A 21391-nucleotide genomic window follows, 5' to 3' on the forward strand; every position below is an offset into this window, starting at 1 on the left:
ATGTTTTTAGGAAGATTTACTTTGAGTCTGTAATACATACAAGATACGCTCAGAATGAAAGGGTTTGGGGTCAACTCAAACTCAGCCCCTTGCACATGGACTGCCTGCCCACGAGGGGAGACTTCACTTTTTACTATCTATATGTCACCATCAGTTTCATCAAGACGCTGATCTCAATCTGTGCTATGCTGATTACACACAATTTTATGTTGTGTGTCATCAGCTGTTGAAAAAATAACTCAATATTGAAACATTTAGTTATTATTTTTTTAGGTCATATTTAAGCAGAGTAATAAGTGACTTCCTTTGAAGTATTTTGTAATACCTTTAAGCTCATCATTATTAAATGCCAAGGGATTTAATAACATATAAAATCTGATGGACATTTGTCTTGTTTTATGATACGTAAGGGTTAATAAAAATATTGAAAAGGTTAATCAGTAACAAAAATATTATTTTGCACTGAGCGTTTCCTTTTGGCAGGCTTCCAGAAATCGACCAATCATGCTGCTATTTAAACACAGGCCAAAAAGAATTGTGTGATAAATGACTTCAAAGCGACTTGTTTGTGTGCTGTGGAAGCGGAAGTGGCAGACATTTGTGCTCAGTGAAACTTCGAGGCATCGCCATGGCTGTTAGGATTCATCATGTGGGCACGATGAATGAGTGAAATGTCAGTATGTTTTGGAGTGCACAGAAGATGGACAGACTTACATTGTTTAATTAGACAAGATAAATAAGCAATTAAAAGAATGCTGGAGAGAGCAGCATTCAGTAAAACTAATACAGTTGGAGCAAAGTGATGCAAGAGCACAAAAGACGCGCAAATATTGACTCTCCTCCAGCAGATCCTGTATGTTTTCACGCTGTTCCAACTGTGTGTTTGTACAGCAAACAGAATTTGCCTGTGTGTAATCGCTCTGTGTAACATTACTAGGATATGAATGTTGTAAAAATCAGCTTAACGTAGAGTACTAAGCTTTAAACATGGACACAACCATAGAAAATCATATAGTATTTAATTAGGGTGTAATTGGAGGAACAATCATGACGTTTGGACTACCGTCATTTTTTTAGTTGATATAAAAATTAGGTTAAAAACATTTGGAGAAACAGCTTCAACGTTTATATTTCAGAACATTATTTTTTTAATAATTCAAATTATATCATTATTATATATTATCATTATATGAACTGTATTGTGTTCTTACTTCAAATAATGCATGTTTTTCTTGTAAATTAATGCATTTGCCCACTGCTGGTGTGTTCCTGCAACTTTAACGCTGCGTCCACGCTCCTTTGTGTACTTCCTCATACATCTTTTTAGGTTTTGAAATAGTTTTTGTGTCAGAGTTGTTTGCTGTTTTCATGATGATTATTTTTTAAGACTCTCTGAGATCTCAGTCTTAACAATGTGACCTACTTAACATCAAGATTTCAAATTTCGAATAAATAAGGAACATGAGGAGTCATAGTTCAAAAGTTAAAGACTTATGGTAAAAAAAAGAGATTATTTATTTGTAAAATTAGTTTAAACAGTCCGCACAGTAAACTTCAGTCCATCAGTCTACCTGTTAAAGCTCTACACTGCTGTTATGTCTTCTTTGTTTTGGTATCAGATGGTTCTGTTTTTCCATGTGGACTGTCTTGTCAGCATGCTGTAAGGCACCAGTAATGCTTAGGAAATGTGTGAGATGTTTAAAAGCAAATTAACAATTTCATAAGTTTGATCGTCAGACACTGGAGACTCTGTCTGTTCTGGACTTTAACTTTTTGCTGTCAGTCACTGTTTGTGGTCCACTTATAAACTGGTTCAGCTGCTCAATGTCCCAGAGTTGAGGAGAGCAGATGGTGAAGTAAGTTTATAAGAGAGAGAAATCATCAGAGAGCAGCTGGTGGAAAACTTCTCCTCCAATGGTCTCTGATGATCGAAGTTGGACTAACATCACACGCACTCCATTTATATTTCATACAACACGCTGGAGGTTTGCATGGCTTCACTCGGTCCCATCGTCATGAATCTCTTTATCACTTAAATAGAGCAGCAGACATTTATACCAAATTAAATAAATACCAAAATACCATTACTGATCCAAAACACAGCAACACGACAACAGTCATTCCTACCCCTGAATTTCTTTGGAGGGTTGTCTAAATCTCCAGCAGCTGGCTCAACCACACATCGGTCATCTACCAACCTGCAGACAGACACAGAACAGGAAACATGTCATCAACAATGGTGTCACTCAGAGGGACAGTTAACAGATTCATCCACAGTTTGGGGTGAATTACTGACAACATCACAACCAGAAAACATTACATACTTTACATACTTTTCTTGTGCTTATTTCTAGCTGCATGTTATACAGCAATTATATACATATAAAGCAATTAAAGTAGTTTTGTGTGATTCACAGTTCAGAAAATCCTTTATCTTATTAAGGGCTTTGGTGAGGCTCTTCAGTTCATCTTTTGTCTGAAACAAGCACATTAACCTTTTTTACCATCCAGGTAAAACTAAATATGTGAATTTTCACCAGATCCCACATGTAAAAATCACCAAGTATTAAGACATGACATTAACTGGGACTCAAAAAGAAAAGAACATGAACTAAAATCTCATGTTTTAGGTGCTCGGGTGCTCTGCTGATGAAAAATCACCCTTTAAAATTCATGTCAAGGACCTGATGAGAATGCAAAAAGTCAGGGCCTTAGACAGGCTTAGAGACCAGTCAGCAGCAGCCAGGTAACCACTGCTTGTTATGGAAAAAATCCCCAACCAGAAAGCAAGTTTGATGTTTGTCACTAGGAACTGCCAAAGCCCAAGTCACTAGGGAAAAAGCTGTATTCTCTAACTGGTTAGCCGGTGATTGCTGGCCATAAAGAGCCATGCAGTGCTGTACCAATAATAATAGTTTGCCACAATCACCTGTACCACCCTACCGTGGGAGGTGCCCACTCCCAAACACTCGCCTGCTTTCAGTGTCTGGCACTTTTTCCAGTTAATGAATACACATCCTTTTTTTTTTCCTGGTGACCATAGACAGCTGAGGGCGTCGCTGAACCGTCTCTAGGCCTGTGCGACTGAGGCTGTAGGGTTTTTTTGGTTTCAGAAATATGCAGCTCTGTAGTTTGAAGGTTGTAGAGACAACTTTGTAGACACTGTAGAGAGTTAGTCACATGACCTAACAAGCTGAAACGACAGTCGGGTTGAAGGACAGTACTTTGGGGTTTTATTGAAATGCTTTTCCAATTTATATCTTTTTTGGTCTTTTGAACAAGAGTGGCATTATTAGATATACAAATAAACACCTGTGTTTTGCAAGGTTAAATAATCAATTAAAAACAAACTTGGAAAAAATAAGTGGCTAACTATACGTGGCATTTACTTTGTATCTCTAAAATGTAAAAAAAAAAAAGTCTAATACAATCCTGTTAACAAAACCTTAGAAATACAATGGAACTTTAATGAATAAATAAATATAACACTTGTCAGTGCAGCTACGCAGAGATCAATACCGATAAACTGATTTCCAGTGAAATCTGACAAAACAACCGGTAGCATTTGGTGACAGGTCACTGATTAAAGCTTCTTCTCCCACAGATGGTCTAATTTGGAAAGTTCTAAGTAGGGTGTGAAATGTCTTGTTGATGTGTTAAACAGCAGAAGTACAGTCATTTTAAGAGATGACAGGAAGCAACACTCTGCAGTCTCGTGAAGAAGTTTGTGGTAACTCTGCATCTATTTTTAGACAACTTTTCTCATTAAATGGGTTGGAGGTTTTCAACCAGTGCTGCCAAGACACAAGCTGTGAGCGGTGACTCCGCCCACATCGATACAGATTAAACTGATCGACAGTATGAAAAGTGTTCAAAACATCTGAGAGCACTTTATAGTCCTACATTGTTTTCTGTTAGTTTCCTGACATTAACCTAGAAATAATAGGCAGCTTAGATGATTTAGAACCAAACAGAAGAATAACAATACTGGGACTGACCACGCTAACTCCTTTGTACAACCTCCCAGTCACACTTCTTTAGATATCAGTGGGTATGTGCCTACAGTGATGTGAAACAGAAAGGTTTCATAGGACTCGGTTCAGCAGTGCAGTTCTGTGAATAAGAACGAGCGATGATTCAGCACTCAGCACCTTTAGCAAGAAGTTCTCTTTTTCTGTTTGACAGTCTCTCGTAGTGTTGTGGAAGAACTTTAATCCGCTCTTCTTTACAAGGATCTCTTGATGTTTGTGGGCAGTTGTTTAAACACAGCTCTCCTAAGGTTGAGGTCTGGACGTGTGACTGGGCCACTGCAACACCTTCATACTTTTCTTTTTTCAGCCATTCTGTTTGCTGCTGTGCTTGGGATCATTATTCTGCTTCATCGCTCACTTTGTGCCAAGCTTTAGCGTTTGGACAGATGCCTCACATTTAGAATATGTAGGAATACAGATGAGCGATTTTTTCCTTTTAGTCCTTAACTGCAATTTTCTAAAAAGCCGTAAGCCCCCAAAAATGTTAAAAATTAAAATAAAAAAAATAAAAACAAAAGATTAACTTGCATGTAAAGAAAAAAAAATACAAAATGAAAAGGAGTCTGCTTTTTTTCTCCTCTCAGACACTGCTGTTTCAGTTTCTTCAGTTGCACTTTCCGTATGTTTAAACAGTATTTAGGCAGACTGGGCAAGCATGTTGATTTAGATTGATACTGATTCATTAGCATATGCACAGTGGTAAGAACAACAGAGACTGCTGCACACATTTTGTGACTCCAACGGTAATTTTACATGCACAGTTTTTTGTGCAGTGTGAGAACATTTCTATACAAATATTAGAGGATTAGTTTGTTCCAGACAAACAAGCCATATTTGCCATATTACTTCTACCATGTTTTGTTATGATAGAAATGATGTCCCTTTATCTATTTTTTATTCACTTCACTTTTAAAATCTTTCTAACACACACAGTGAAAGTGATTTAAGTTTTGGAACATGTAGCAACGATATATATTACTTTTTTTTCTTTTATTTAGGAGTGTTCGGAGCCTGTATAAAAAACATATCAACAAAGGTTGTATTTCCTTTAGTTAACCGCCGTGACACGCTCACTGGTTTGTGCAGGCACATTATGAGGTGTTATTATAACAGTTTTCACCATCACCATCTTGGCTGATCTGAGTGAAAGTGAGGCACACACAGTGGCTAACATCTTGTGATTAACATGTCTTTTGCCAATAAGCACAAGTTAGCTAGTTCTCCTTTTGAACCCATGAATTAGCATAACTGACTAAATAAACTTCATATTTAAATGCTTTCTGGGGTGAAAGGAGCCATCTTCCCATAGAATGCAACACAGTCTATGGACAACATGTGCAACCAGAAAAGCTACTGTTGGCCATTAAAGATAAAGGAGGTTTAAGGCATTTTTTAAACACTGTCATAAGTAGCATTGTGATAGTGGAAAACATGGTATAAGAACTAAAAGAACATGTCAAAAAATGAGTCCCAGTGAGAGGCTTCCTCAGAGTCACAGTCATGATTAGATTACACGTTTCTAAGGAAGGAAGTCCACGAACCCACGGAGAAAAACAGGATTAGCTGATCCTCAAACTGGACCAAGAGGTTTCCTCACTGAGAGACAGAAAAGAACTAGACCACACAAACATGACTAAAGAAATAATACAAGATCAAATACTTGGATAGGCTAAGACATGCAGAACAGAAAGAGAAGGGGACTGCTAAAGAAACATTTGGAAGGAGTGGGGGGTGGGGTATTTAAGCCTTGGGGGTTGTAGCTATGGAGCTGGAAACTTGCAGTGAATGGAGTTCACCCTATCCACTAAAAGGTAGCACTGATTTCTTCAGAGACATGCTCCACCCTCTGCTTTGCATCTTTGTGGTGAAGGATTCAAATTGGAACAAGATAATGAGCCCAAACGCACCACAATGTCCACATGTGGAGACCAAAGTGCAGGGTAATGGCATCAGCTGGGTGCTGCCCATTAGTCTACCAACATATAACACTGTGTCTGTGTGTATTTGCTGCCAAAACAGGCACAACTAATCGAGGCATGAACTCCACTGGATCCCTAAGGTGTGCTGTGTTACCTGTCACCATGTTAGCAACAGATCCGTTAAATCATATAGATTGGGAGGTGGGGCCTCCAGGACTGGACTTGTTTGTCCAGCGCATTTCACAGATGCTTAATTGGACTGAAATCTGTGGAATATGGAGGACAAGTGATCACCTGAAATGCATAGTTTTCCTCCTCAAAGTTCCTTCCGGAACTATTTTTATTTTGTTGCAGGACACAATGTCCCGCTGAAAAAAGCCACACCCACCAGGGAACGCTAAAGGGTGTGTGTGGTCTACAATAGGCACTGCGTGTCAAAGTGACATCCACATTAATGGCAGGACCCAAAGTTTCCCAGCAGAACACCGTCCAAACCATCACACCTCCTCCGCCAGCTTAGCTCCTTCTCATAGTGCATCCTGGTTTCAGGTGTTTCTCAGATAACACCTGGTAACGCACACACCTGACCATCCACGTGATGTAAAAGAAAACGTGATTGATCAGACCAGGCCACCTTCTTCCACTGCTCTGTGGTCTAGTCCTGATACGTGCCCATTGTTGGTGCTTTCAACCATGGACAGGGGTCAGCATGGGCACCCCGGCTGGTCTGTAGCTATACAACCCCATGCACAACAGAGTGTGCTGCACTGTGTATTCTGACACCGTTCTATCAGAACCAACATTAACTTCTTGAGTATTTGAGCTACTATAGTGTGTCTGTCAGATCAAACCACATGGGCCTGTCTTCGCTCTCCATCTGCATCAGTGAGCCTTGGCCATCCGTGACCGTGTCACTGGTTCAACACTATTTCTTCCCACTGCAGACTGGGAACAAGAGCTGCAGGTGTGTAGTTGCTCTGACCCGGTTACAAAGTATTGACTTACTCCCTAATATATCTCAACCACTAACAGAGTTTGGGGTGAAATACATGAAATGACTTTGACTCATTTAGTCTGGCAGTGAATTTCAATAAAAGCAGGACTCACAACCAAATCCAAGATGGATGTCACGGTGTCGTGACATCCATCTTGCACATGTACCAAAACAAAAATCCTCTGCAACATATTTCAACCTTCCTTGAAGTTTCAGCAGATTACAAAACCTCACTAAGTAAGGTGATGGAGCTCTAACTTTCCATAACCAAATACAGCTTCATCCGTTGGGTCTGTCTTCTCTGTTTTTGGTGATTTTTGTGTTAAATATGACTATTTAAGGATCTGCTGCTGACAGCTGACTATTCAGAGCATGACTCTGCGTGTGCGTGTGCTCATTAGAGTAAATCCCTGTTACTATCGCTGTTTAGGAAACACCAGGAGACAGACATACAAAGACCTCTGGCAGTCTGACACACACGCATGCAAATACACACATGTATTTGCATAACTTCATTTCAGCTTATAAAATATAATTATCTTCACCTTAAATGATAAAATCTTAACAATGAAATGCTTTAATTTACTTTATGAAAATTGCTTCACTTAATCTGTGTAAAGAGATTTGACTACAAAACACAGACGCGCGCGCACACACACACACACACACACACATACGTGTTTTCGTGAAATATCAGGACCTATGACAAAAATGTGACAAATGGGAACGTGCCTTTCTGAAGGTCCTAGAGGCATGGGAATCACACAAAGTTTGACCCATGCTTCCAGGAACACGCCCATCTGTTGAGATTTTGGCTAGGGTGAAATTTTGGTCAAACCTGAATTTAATGCTACTTGTGAGGACACTGTCAGGTTTATGTGACTTATGAGTACCATAAGGTCACACACTGATATTTCATGTTTAGGTGAATTGTGAAGCCCATGGAAACACATAATTTTCAAGTATATATGACTTATAAGGACCAGGTAAGGGTAGGTTCTGTATTTTTAAGCTTGGCTCCTTTTGAGATTACAATATAATAGGCATGGATGCACAATAGTAATGCTCACCAGTCGGGTAACTTCTGACAGAAATATCAGACATTTATGTGTTAATAAAACAGTAAATATGAGCTGTGTAGAGACTTAAAAAAAGACACATAGGTCAAATGTGGTCAGTCTACTTTTTAAGTCTTAATATTGTAATGCATTAATTCATTTTGTAGTGAATGTTCATGTCAATAAAAACGTGGAACATTATCTGCCTTTCTTATCATTTAATTGGAAAAAGCACCCAGCATAAACCACAGATTTATGAGTAAGAACAATGCAATACAGAAAACTACAATATTGACATAACTGTGGAAGCAACAAAGTATCTCTCTTGGTTGTTTCTTTTTTTTCCTTGCATCTTTCTTTTAATGCAATGATCCTGTTGTGGATGTAGTACTTTATGGCAACCCAGTCTCTGCCTTTACGAGCTGCCGGCTCTGCTTGGAAGCAGCAGTCACATTCCTTTTACCTGGTACTTTGCAGCAACCTTTACTTCATCATTTGTCCACTTGCTTCTCACCTTCCCAGCTGTCATAAATGGAAACAAAAGAAAATATCTTAATGTGAATGCAAGAAAAGATAGAAAATATTCTAGTTTATAGTTTATAATGTGAATACAAAATGTTCTTAAACCTTGCTTTCTACTGGAGCACTTTAAAGGAGCAATGTAACACAAACTAGAGTTGTTGGTTCTACCAATTGAGAAAGGCTACAAAACACATTCATGTCCTTCACAGCTTAAAACAATATGAGGACAATGTAACACAAAAACACAAAAATATCAAATTTAGTAGGAATAAATATCAAGCTGATGCTTTAAAGGGAAAGTTAGAACTAACAAATGGTACGCCAATTTCTTTCTCCTAAGATCTTCACAAAGAAGTAAAGCTAATGTTGATTTTGGGAAACTTTGACTCAAACTGATTGTTTTAATACAATCAAAGTGCATTTAATTTATGCACTAGGCCCAACTGACACATAAACTTGATTACTAAATACAAAAACATGATGTGTAACCTGTTGGAAGAATGAAGTGGGTATGTCACTCACCAATTGGTCTGTATGAGGCTGAGACAGGACCTCAGCACTTGGTGTCTGCAACAAAAGACAACAATATAACGTCAGAAACATTCTCTAGTATAATCCCGACTAGATGATCAACTACAGATCATATTTGTAGCAGTGAACATTATTCACAGAAGGATCCGACTTCCTTATACAAGATTCTATAGAAACTTAACACTGTACAGTTCTGCTACCAACAATATGAGGACAGTGTAACACACACTAGAGTTGTTGGTCCAACCACATGAGGAAGGCAACTGAAACACACTCATGTCCTTCACAGCTTAAAACAATATGAGGACATTGTAACACACACTACAATCACTGGTCCTACCATATGAGGACTTCTTCTTAAACACACTCATGTCCTTCACAGCTTAAAACAATATGAGGACAGTGTAACACACACACTACAATCACTGGTCCTACCACATGAGGACTTCTACTTAAACACACTCATGTCCTTCACAGCTTAAAACAATATGAGGACATGACGACTGAACACATGTAGAGTTCATGTTCCTGACTTCTAACTTCTCCTGCTGTTGTCAATAAAAGCTCTAAACCCAACACTGATGTAAAGCCATCTATTTCCCCAGAAATTAAATCATGTAAACTGATCAGCGGGAGGTTAAATGGACAAAAACATGTGTAAAAGGACAAAAATATCAAATGTAGTCAGAATAAAGATCAAGCTGATGCTTTAAGGGTAAGTTTGGACTAACAAATGGTATAGACCAGGGTGCCCAATCCCAGTCCTCGAGAGCTACTGCCCTGCAGCTTTTAGATGCGTCCTTGTTGAGCACACCTGAATCAAATGAATGGCTCGTTATCAGGCCTTTGCCAGACTTGATGGCATGCCGAATTGGTAATCCAACTATTTGATTCAGCTGTGTTGGAGTAGGGATGCATCTAAAAGCTGCAGGACAGTAGCTCTCGAGGACTGGGATTGGGCACCCTGGTATAGACAATTACTTTCTCCTAATGCTAATGTTGATTTTGGTTAACTTTGACTGAAACTGATTGTTTTAATACAATTAAAGTACATTTCATTTATGCACTAGGCCCATCTGACACATATACTTGATACCAAATACAAAAATATGATGTGTAACCTGTTGGAAGAATGAAGTGGGTAAGTCACTCACCGATTGGTCTGTATGAGGCTGAGACAGGACCTCAGCACTTGGTGTCTGCAACAAAAGACAACAATATAACGTCAGAAACATTCTCTAGTATAAATCCCGACTAGATGATCAACTACAGATCATATTTGTAGCAGTGAACATTATTACAGAAGGATCCGACTTCCTTATACCAGATTCTAAAGAAACTTAACACTGTACAGTTCTGCTACCAACAATATGAGGACAGTGTAACACACACTAGAGTTGTTGGTCCAACCACATGAAGAAGGCAACTGAAACACACTCATGTCCTTCACAGCTTAAAACAATATGAGGACAGTGTAACACACACTACAATCACTGGTCCTACCATATGAGGACTTCTACTTAAACACACTCATGTCCTTCACAGCTTAAAACAATATGAGGACATTGTAACACACACTACAATCACTGGTCCTACCATATGAGGACTTCTTCTTAAACACACTCATGTCCTTCACAGCTTAAAACAATATGAGGACATGACGACTGAACACATGTAGAGTTCATGTTCCTGACTTCTAACTTCTCCTGCTGTTGTCAATAAAAGCTCTAAACCCAACACTGATGTAAAGCCATCTATTTCCCCAGAAATTAAATCATGTAAACTGATCGGCGGGAGGTTAAATGGACAAAAACGTGTAAAAGGACAAAAATATCAAATGTAGTCAGAATAAAGATCAAGCTGATGCTTTAAGGAAAGTTTGGACTAACAAATGGTATAGACAATTGCTTTCTCCTAATACTAATGTTGATTTTGGGAAACTTTTCCTCAAACTGATTGTATTAAAACAATCAAAGTGCATTTCATTTATGCACTAGGCCCAACTGGCACATATACTTGATACCAAATACAAAAACATGATGTGTAACCTGTTGGAAGAATGAAGTGGGTATGTCACTCACCGATTGGTCTGTATGAGGCTGAGACAGGACCTCAGCACTTGGTGTCTGCAACAAAAGACAACAATATAACGTCAGAAACATTCTCTAGGATAAATCCCGACTAGATAATTAACTACAGATCATATTTGTAGCAGTGAACATTATTACAGAAGGATCCGACTTCCTTATACCAGATTCTAAAGAAACTTAACACTGTACAGTTCTGCTACCAACAATATGAGGACAGTGTAACACACACACTACAATCACTGGTCCTACCATATGAGGACTTCTACTTAAACACACTCATGTCCTTCACAGCTTAAAACAATATGAGGACATGACGACTGAACACATGTAGAGTTCATGTTCCTGACTTCTAACTTCTCCTGCTGTTGTCAATAAAAGCTCTAAACCCAACACTGATGTAAAGCCATCTATTTCCCCAGAAATTAAATCATGTAAACTGATCAGCGGGAGGTTAAATGGACAAAAACGTGTAAAAGGACAAAAATATCAAATGTAGTCAGAATAAAGATCAAGCTGATGCTTAAAGGAAAGTTTGGACTAACAAATGGTATAGACAATTACTTTCTCCTAATGCTAATGTTGATTTTGGTTAACTTTGACTGAAACTGATTGTTTTAATACAATTAAAGTGCATTTCATTTATGCACTAGGCCCATCTGACACATATACTTGATACCAAATACAAAAATATGATGTGTAACCTGTTGGAAGAATGAAGTGGGTAAGTCACTCACCGATTGGTCTGTATGAGGCTGAGACAGGACCTCAGCACTTGGTGTCTGCAACAAAACAACAATATAACGTCAGAAACATTCTCTAGTATAAATCCCAACTAGATGATCAACTACAGATCATATTTGTAGCAGTGAACATTATTACAGAAGGATCCGACTTCCTTATACCAGATTCTAAAGAAACTTAACACTGTACAGTTCTGCTACCAACAATATGAGGACAGTGTAACACACACTAGAGTTGTTGGTCCAACCACATGAAGAAGGCAACTGAAACACACTCATGTCCTTCACAGCTTAAAACAATATGAGGACAGTGTAACACACACTACAATCACTGGTCCTACCATATGAGGACTTCTACTTAAACACACTCATGTCCTTCACAGCTTAAAACAATATGAGGACATGACGACTGAACACATGTAGAGTTCATGTTCCTGACTTCTAACTTCTCCTGCTGTTGTCAATAAAAGCTCTAAACCCAACACTGATGTAAAGCCATCTATTTCCCCAGAAATTAAATCATGTAAACTGATCAGCGGGAGGTTAAATGGACAAAACATGTGTAAAAGGACAAAAATATCAAATGTAGTCAGAATAAAGATCACGCTGATGCTTTAAGGGAAAGTTTGGACTAACAAATGGTATAGACAATTACTTTCTCCTAATGCTAATGTTGATTTTGGTTAACTTTGACTGAAACTGATTGTTTTAATACAATCAAAGTGCATTTCATTTATGCACTAGGCCCAACTGGCACATATACTTGATACCAAATACAAAAACATGATGTGTAACCTGTTGGAAGAATGAAGTGGGTATGTCACTCACCAATTGGTCTGTATGAGGCTGAGACAGGACCTCAGCACTTGGTGTCTGCAACAAAAGACAACAATATAACGTCAGAAACATTCTCTAGGATAAATCCCGACTAGATAATTAACTACAGATCATATTTGTAGCAGTGAACATTATTACAGAAGGATCCGACTTCCTTATACCAGATTCTAAAGAAACTTAACACTGTACAGTTCTGCTACCAACAATATGAGGACAGTGTAACACACACTAGAGTTGTTGGTCCAACCACATGAAGAAGGCAACTGAAACACACTCATGTCCTTCACAGCTTAAAACAATATGAGGACATGACGACTGAACACATGTAGAGTTCATGTTCCTGACTTCTAACTTCTCCTGCTGTTGTCAATAAAAGCTCTAAACCCAACACTGATGTAAAGCCATCTATTTCCCCAGAAATTAAATCATGTAAACTGATCAGCAGGAGGTTAAATGGACAAAACATGTGTAAAAGGACAAAAATATCAAATGTAGTCAGAATAAAGATCACGCTGATGCTTAAAGGGAAAGTTTGGACTAACAAATGGTATAGACAATTACTTTCTCCTAATGCTAATGTTGATTTTGGTTAACTTTGACTGAAACTGATTGTTTTAATACAATTAAAGTGCATTTCATTTATGCACTAGGCCCATCTGACACATATACTTGATACCAAATACAAAAACATGATGTGTAACCTGTTGGAAGAATGAAGTGGGTAAGTCACTCACCGATTGGTCTGTATGAGGCTGAGACAGGACCTCAGCACTTGGTGTCTGCAACAAAAGACAATATAACGTCAGAAACATTCTCTAGTATAAATCCCGACTAGATGATCAACTACAGATCATATTTGTAGCAGTGAACATTATTCACAGAAGGATCTGACTTCCTTATACCAGATTCTATAGAAACTTAACACTGTACAGTTCTGCTACACACAATATGAGGACAGTGTAACACACACTAGAGTTGTTGGTCCAACCACATGAAGAAGGCAACTGAAACACACTCATGTCCTTCACAGCTTAAAACAATATGAGGACATGACGACTGAACACATGTAGAGTTCATGTTCCTGACTTCTAACTTCTCCTGCTGTTGTCAATAAAAGCTCTAAACCCAACACTGATGTAAAGCCATCTATTTCCCCAGAAATTAAATCATGTAAACTGATCAGCGGGAGGTTAAATGGACAAAAACATGTGTAAAGGACAAAAATATCAAATGTAGTCAGAATAAAGATCAAGCTGATGCTTAAAGGAAAGTTTGGACTAACAAATGGTATAGACAATTACTTTCTCCTAATGCTAATGTTGATTTTGGTTAACTTTGACTGAAACTGATTGTTTTAATACAATTAAAGTGCATTTCATTTATGCACTAGGCCCATCTGACACATATACTTGATACCAAATACAAAAACATGATGTGTAACCTGTTGGAAGAATGAAGTGGGTATGTCACTCACCGATTGGTCTGTATGAGGCTGAGACAGGACCTCAGCACTTGGTGTCTGCAACAAAAGACAACAATATAACGTCAGAAACATTCTCTAGTATAAATCCCGACTAGATGATCAACTACAGATCATATTTGTAGCAGTGAACATTATTACAGAAGGATCCGACTTCCTTATACCAGATTCTAAAGAAACTTAACACTGTACAGTTCTGCTACCAACAATATGAGGACAGTGTAACACACACTAGAGTTGTTGGTCCAACCACATGAGGAAGGCAACTGAAACACACTCATGTCCTTCACAGCTTAAAACAATATGAGGACAGTGTAACACACACTACAATCACTGGTCCTACCATATGAGGACTTCTTCTTAAACACACTCATGTCCTTCACAGCTTAAAACAATATGAGGACATGACGACTGAACACATGTAGAGTTCATGTTCCTGACTTCTAACTTCTTCTGCTGTTGTCAATAAAAGCTCCAAACCCAACACTGATTTAAAGGCATCTATTTCCCCAGAAATTAAATCATGTAAACTGATCAGCGGGAGGTTAAATGGACAAAAACATGTGTAAAGGACAAAAATATCAAATGTAGTCAGAATAAAGATCACGCTGATGCTTTACGGAAAGTTTGGACTAACAAATGGTATAGACAATTACTTTCTCCTAATGCTAATGTTGATTTTGGTTAACTTTGACTGAAACTGATTGTTTTAATACAATTAAAGTGCATTTCATTTATGCACTAGGCCCATCTGACACATATACTTGATACCAAATACAAAAAATATGATGTGTAACCTGTTGGAAGAATGAAGTGGGTAAGTATGAGGCTGAGACAGGACCTCAGCACTTGGTGTCTGCAACAAAAGACAACAATATAACGTCAGAAACATTCTCTAGTATAAATCCCGACTAGATAATTAACTACAGATCATATTTGTATCAGTGAACATTATTACAGAAGGATCCGACTTCCTTATACCAGATTCTAAAGAAACTTAACACTGTACAGTTCTGCTACCCACAATATGAGGACAGTGTAACACACACTAGAGTTGTTGATCCAACCACATGAGGAAGGCAACTGAAACACACTCATGTCCTTCACAGCTTAAAACAATATGAGGACAGTGTAACACACACACTACAATCACTGGTCCTACCATATGAGGACTTCTACTTTCCTGTTGGAGGTTGAGACAGGATGGAAGGAGAGCAGGGAAGTAGCTGGCACAAATGATTCTATTGACACAACAGGTCAGTGAGATTAATGAACTGAACACAACAGACTCTTTCAAAATAAAACAGGAAAAATGGCATGAAAATACAAACGTTGTAATATACAACCCTAACATAAACTCCTTAAAACAATGTTAATAACGTTAAGCCAAACTCAACTAACCCGCCACTAAACATAAGAAACTCAAAAACCTTAGAATAACGTCAGAAACGCTGGGCCAGAGACCCAGACCCTATTGGTTTGTGCTAAATACGAAAACATTATTATTAACATTTAAATCCCCCAAACATATCTTGTGTTGAAAAAAAAAAATGTGTGTTGCAGTTAGCTACACTTAAAAAAGAGCTTAGACTGACTGTCTGTGCAGTTGAAGATGCAGAGCACGTGCAAGGCCACAGGTCCCTTTAACTCCAGTGGGAATTTAAAAACAGTTAAATTAAACTTCTAATATCTATTGTTGAAGATAAATCTTAAGTAATTTTTAGCATTTATCATCATTCATCACACAGTTTGTTCAAATCGATTGTGTATTGTTTTAGTTCCGTTTAACTAGCGTTAATTAGCTTGTTAAACATACAACTTTACCTTTGCTAAATGTGCGTAGAGTCATGGATATCAAAGGTAAATACATACGTCAAGACAAATCTCTGCTGAGTGCTGAAGGTCCCGGATGTGCAGTTCACTCAGAGCTCCGGCGAGTTTGTATCTTGCCGTGACCAGCAGCTCTTTGGTTGAGGCTTTCGAACAATCAGATGCAGCGTTACTCACTTGTTGTCCAATCACAGACGTCGTTCTATGCTCCACTGACGAAATGCCGCATCCTCTCACCAGCCACGGGCTCTCCTCGTCCATTTAACAACAAAAACACAGCAACACTCGCTGTATTTGAGGTAGGAACACTTGAGAAGTGTCACAGTGTTTTGCAAACTGCTGTTACAGTTAATTTCGTTCCGTTAATTTGTTTGGTTCCTATTCTTAAGTAACACTTAAATACACATGTGGTTAGCTTGCTGGTCTAGTTTAAGTTAGCATGGGCATGCTGTTCACTGATGGAGTAATGCCAAAATTGGCCTGATATTGTCAGTGTGTTATCATAAACATGTCCTAATTTGTCATGAAAAGAAGAGCAGTACCCCTAGACCCTCAAGTGAAAATACAGATAATAGATAAGCAATTTAAGAAAATAAGTATAATGTGTATAATAAATGATTTTACTGTCACTTTCCTGGGTTTGTTGACCCAGCATTTTAAGTTTTAGTTTGTTTGGATGTCGATGTTTATTTATAAGTTCTTTAGGTTAGCTAAGTTCATTTGTTTATTAGATTACCCTTGTGATGTCTGTTTTATTGTGAAAGTCCTTGTCCTATATGCAGTGAGTCTAGTTTTGTTTCCCTTGTCTTGTTAGGTCTGATTTGTCCCAGCTGTTCCTCATCCCTCATTGTCTCTCTGTGTACTTACAAGGGCTTGCAAAAGTATTCGTCCCCCCCTTTCCACATTTTGTCACATTACTGCCACAAACATGAATCAATTTTAATGGAATCCAATTTCAGCAAAAGGTGGTTCTACAAAGTATTGACTCAGGGGCTGAATAATTACGCACACCCCTTTTCAGTTATTTATTTGTAAAAATGTTTGGAATCATGTATGATTTTCATTCCACTTCTCACGTGTAGACCACTTTGTATTGGTCTTTCATGTGCGAGTCCAATAAAATTGATTCATGTTTGTGGCAGTAATGTGACAAAATGTGGAAAAGTTCAAGGGGCGAATACTTTTGCAAGCCACTGTAAGTCCTGTCCTCATTTGTTCAGTGTCAGGTCATCTGTTGTCTTTGGTGCCACGTTTCCATGTTCCAGGTATGTTTGTATCCATGTCAGGTTTCATGGTTTGTCCCCAGGTTAGGTTATTGTTTAGCTTCACTTCTGCCTTTTGTTTTGTAATCTTTTAATTCAATTAAATTCAATTTTATTTATATAGCACCAAATCACAACAACAATCGCCTCAAGGCGCTTTATATTGTACAGTAGATCGCACAATAATAGATACAGAGGAAAAACCCAACAATCATACGACCACCTATGAGCAAGAACTTTGGCGACAGTGCGAAGGAAAAACTCCCTTTAACAGGAAGAAACCTCCAGCAGAACCAGGCTCAGGGAGGGGCGGGGCCATCTGCTGTGATTGGTTGGGGTGAGAGAAGGAAGACAGGATAAAGACATGCTGTGGATTAATAACAAGTATGATTCAGTGCAGAGAGGTCTATTAACACATAGTGAGTGAGAAAGGTGACTGGAAAGGAAAAACTCAGTGCATCATGGGAATCCCCGGCAGCCTCACGTTCACTGCAGCACAACTAAGGGAGGATTCAGGGTCACCTGATCCTGCCCTAACTATATGCTTTAGCAAAAGGAAAGTTTGAAGCCTAATCTTAAAAGTAGAGATAGTGTCTGTCTCCTGAATCCAAACTGGAAGCTGGTTCTGCCTATTTTACCAGCCTTAATAAACAGCTTGCTTTCTGTTAATATTAAAATTTTCTTTCACGTTCCTTTGTGTCTGCATTTTGGGTCCATTCCTCAAATTCATACATGTGTCTAACCGTTTTTTTCCCCACTCGGCGACACACCGTGCCGGGGGTCAAACTCTGGTAATTGGTGATTCTGTTCTCAGACATGTGAAGCTAGAGACACCGGCAACCATAGTTAATTGTCTTCCAGGGGCCAGAGCAGGCGACATTGAAGGAAATTTAAAACTGCTGGCTAAGTGTAGTGAAGTAGATTCTGGGGTAGGATTTTACATGATGTCCACAAACGCACCACTAACATCCACACCTTCCCAGTTGACAATTAGCAGGCTTATAAGAAACAGCTGCGCTTCACTACCAGAAGGAGTCATTTGGTAGTCTTGTCCATCCAAGGTGGCTGCGAGCATTAGGCAGTTAAGCGCTGCAGATCTCTCCAGGAAAGTTACTCAGTTTAGTATTGCCCTTTAGAGAGTGGTAAGTGGGACTCTTGTGTTCATCATAACGTGGCATAGTAGGGTGGACTTTGACAACTGTTTCCCTCTTTTGTTGCAGGCTTGCACTATACTACTGCTGTCTTGTCATATGCTGTTTTGTTTGTTACGCAATGCTTTTATAACAAACAGTAATTTGGGGTGTATTTGTTTTATGTAGATCTTTTACTAATCTGTTTAATGTTTTATGCTTTCTTTTATTGCTTTAGTGGAGGTGTGGCTGCTTGTTGAGGGGCTAGGCACGTGAGGTGGAATCCCTCCCGATGCATGCGAGTGTACACACCGGGCATAGGTAGATTGCACCGTTTAGTGTGAGTGAGGTCTGCAGTGAAATCACATGGGTGAGTAATTGGTGGCACCCTTGGGCACTCCCCTGTAGGTTGCCTCCTCAAGTGGCCGGTCTCCACCATTTTGTTTAGTTGCTCTTTATCATGTTGTGATTGTTTTAGGGTAGCATCGTGGTAGGAGTCTGGTCGTTTTAATTAACTATTTTGCCGTCTCAACCCTGCTACCTTAGGTGCCTCTTTGATTTTATAATTCTATGTTTTTAGTAGTTCTTCTTAATAAACCTTGATTTGTAAAATTCACCTGCCTCACCTTTGCCGTTAATAACAAGTCTGTGGGCTTTGGTTGCCAGTGTAACACTTACATTGGCTAGAGATATCTTTCCTGGGGTGTAACTCCTCCCCAGGTGGCGTTGTCAACATCTTAGTTACCGTCCCGGTTATTCCTCATTCGCGCCACCACATAAGGGTAAACGTAAATTCAGTAAAATCATAATTCACATCGGCAGTAATGACACCCAGTTACGCCAATCGGAGGTCACTGAAATCAATATCGAATCAGTGTGTAACTTTGCCAAAACAATGTTGACTCTGTAGTTTTCTCTGGTCCCTCCCAATCAGACCAGGAGTGACCTGTTTAGCTGCATTTCTCCTTAAATTGCTGTCTGTGTTGTCCCAGAAATGATGTCGGCTTCATAGATAATTGGCAAAGCTTCTGGAGGAAACCTGGTCTTGTTAGGAGAGACGGCATCCATCCCACTTTGGATGGAGCAGCTCTCATTTCTAGAAATATGGACAAATTTATTAAAGCCCCAAAATATGACTATCCAGAGTTGGGACCAAGAAGCAGAGTTGCAGTCTTACACGCCTCTCTGCAGCTTCTCTCCTCCTGCTACCCCCAAAACCCATCTCCACTGAGACCGTGTCAGCTCCCAAACAGACAAAAACAAACTAAAAACCAGCAAAAACAATTTAAACATAAAAAAATCAAAAGAAAGAACAATACAGTATCCACATCTGAACCAAAGAGTAAAACATTGTGGATTATTAAATATTAGGGCGCTCTCCTCCAAGTCTGTTAGTACATGACTTAATAATTGATCAACAAATCGATTTACTCTGCCTTACAGAAACCTGGTTGCAGTCGGATGATTATGTTAGTTAAAATGAATCAACACCCCGAGTAATTCTAACTACCAGAAATCGCAGCACAGGCGGAGGGGGCGGTGTGGCAGCAATTTTCACACCAGCCTATTAATTAACGAAAGACCAAGACAGACTTTTAATTCATTTGAAAGCCTGATGCTTAGCCTCGTCCACCCAGCTGTAAAACTCAGAAACCAGTCTTACTTGTTATCATCTATCGTCCACCTGGGCCTTACAGAGTTTCTGTCTGATTTCTCAGACTTTTATCTGATTTAGTGCTCAGCTCAGATAAAATAATTATTGTGGGTGATTTTAACATCCATGTAGATGCTAAAAATGACAGCCTCAACATGGCATTTAATCTGTTATTAGACTCAATTGGCTTCTCTCAAAATGTAAAAGAACCCACCCACCACTTTTATCACACTCTAGATCTTGTTTTAACATATGAAATAGAAACTGAACATTTAACAGTGTTTCCTGAAAACCCTCTGCCGTCTGATCATTTCCTGATAACATGTACATTTACAGTAATTGATTACACAGCAGTAAAGGCCCTGGTGTGGTGCCTATGGGTCTAGCTAGGCCCTGGTGCGGTGCAGATGGCCTCAGAAAACAGCACAGGCCCTGGTTGAGGCTCAGTTGGTTTATGCTAGCAGCACAGGCCCTGGTGTGGTGCAGACAACTTCTGGTAGTAGCAGAGGAGAAAAAAACAAAACAAAAAAAACAACCCAAAATTCAAAGCAGACATTCAACAAGGAGACATGCTGCTGCCCTCTTGGAATTCAGAGTCGAGACTGAGCCTGATGATCATACTGAATCACATGACAGCGGCAGGAATCTCTAAGTTCAACTGCAGATTGCAGATGCAATTATATTAATGCAGATTAATATAAACTCTTCAAGGGTCAAAATCTGCACACACATCATTCTGCTTAGTGAAGGTCAGACAATTTGTGCATTGATTTTGAGAAGTAAGACTCATTAAATAACAGTAATATAATTGCACAAATGTTGAAACTTTATATTTTGAGACATTTTGTCAACAACAAAACCCCAAGATGTGCAGGCACTAATAACTGAATCTAAAGACCTTCATTTTGTCAAGATTTGCCTGATTTAACTGTTGTTACCCTTGCTTAAGCCCCAAGAAGGGTATAACCTGGGTCAAATGTGTTATTGTGTCTGACACACCTACAAAATGAGGACTCGCAGAGTGACGTCACTATAACCTGGGTCAAATGTGTTGTTGTGTCTGACACACCTACAAAATGAGGACTCACAGAGTGGCGTCACTGAAAGTGTGTTAAAAGTGTGTTTTGTTCCAAAACTGGCCAGTAGGCGGCGAAACTGAAAGTGAGCAAAAACGCTAAACACACTTAAACACACTTTTTCATAAAATTGTGATATTTCAGGACATTCGAGATTTTTGGTTTGGGAGCATGTTGGGGCCTCTAGAACACTTTAGAAGGCTCGGAAAAATGAGGACCTCAAAATGTCCTCATTTT

General features: G+C 39.0%; 1 protein-coding gene across 1 annotated transcript in view; it reads right to left on the minus strand.

Annotated features, from left to right (window-relative positions):
- Positions 1-21391, minus strand: part of itpr3 (inositol 1,4,5-trisphosphate receptor, type 3) — an 86952-nt gene that overhangs the window by 53622 nt on the left and 11939 nt on the right. The window contains exon 3 of the mRNA XM_039604455.1: positions 2128-2198. Within this exon, the coding sequence (XP_039460389.1) occupies positions 2128-2198 (71 nt within the window). The remainder of the gene's footprint in view (positions 1-2127; positions 2199-21391) is intronic.

The sequence above is a fragment of the Oreochromis aureus genome, linkage group 20, assembly GCF_013358895.1.
Source record: "Oreochromis aureus strain Israel breed Guangdong linkage group 20, ZZ_aureus, whole genome shotgun sequence".
Taxonomy (NCBI): domain Eukaryota; kingdom Metazoa; phylum Chordata; class Actinopteri; order Cichliformes; family Cichlidae; genus Oreochromis; species Oreochromis aureus.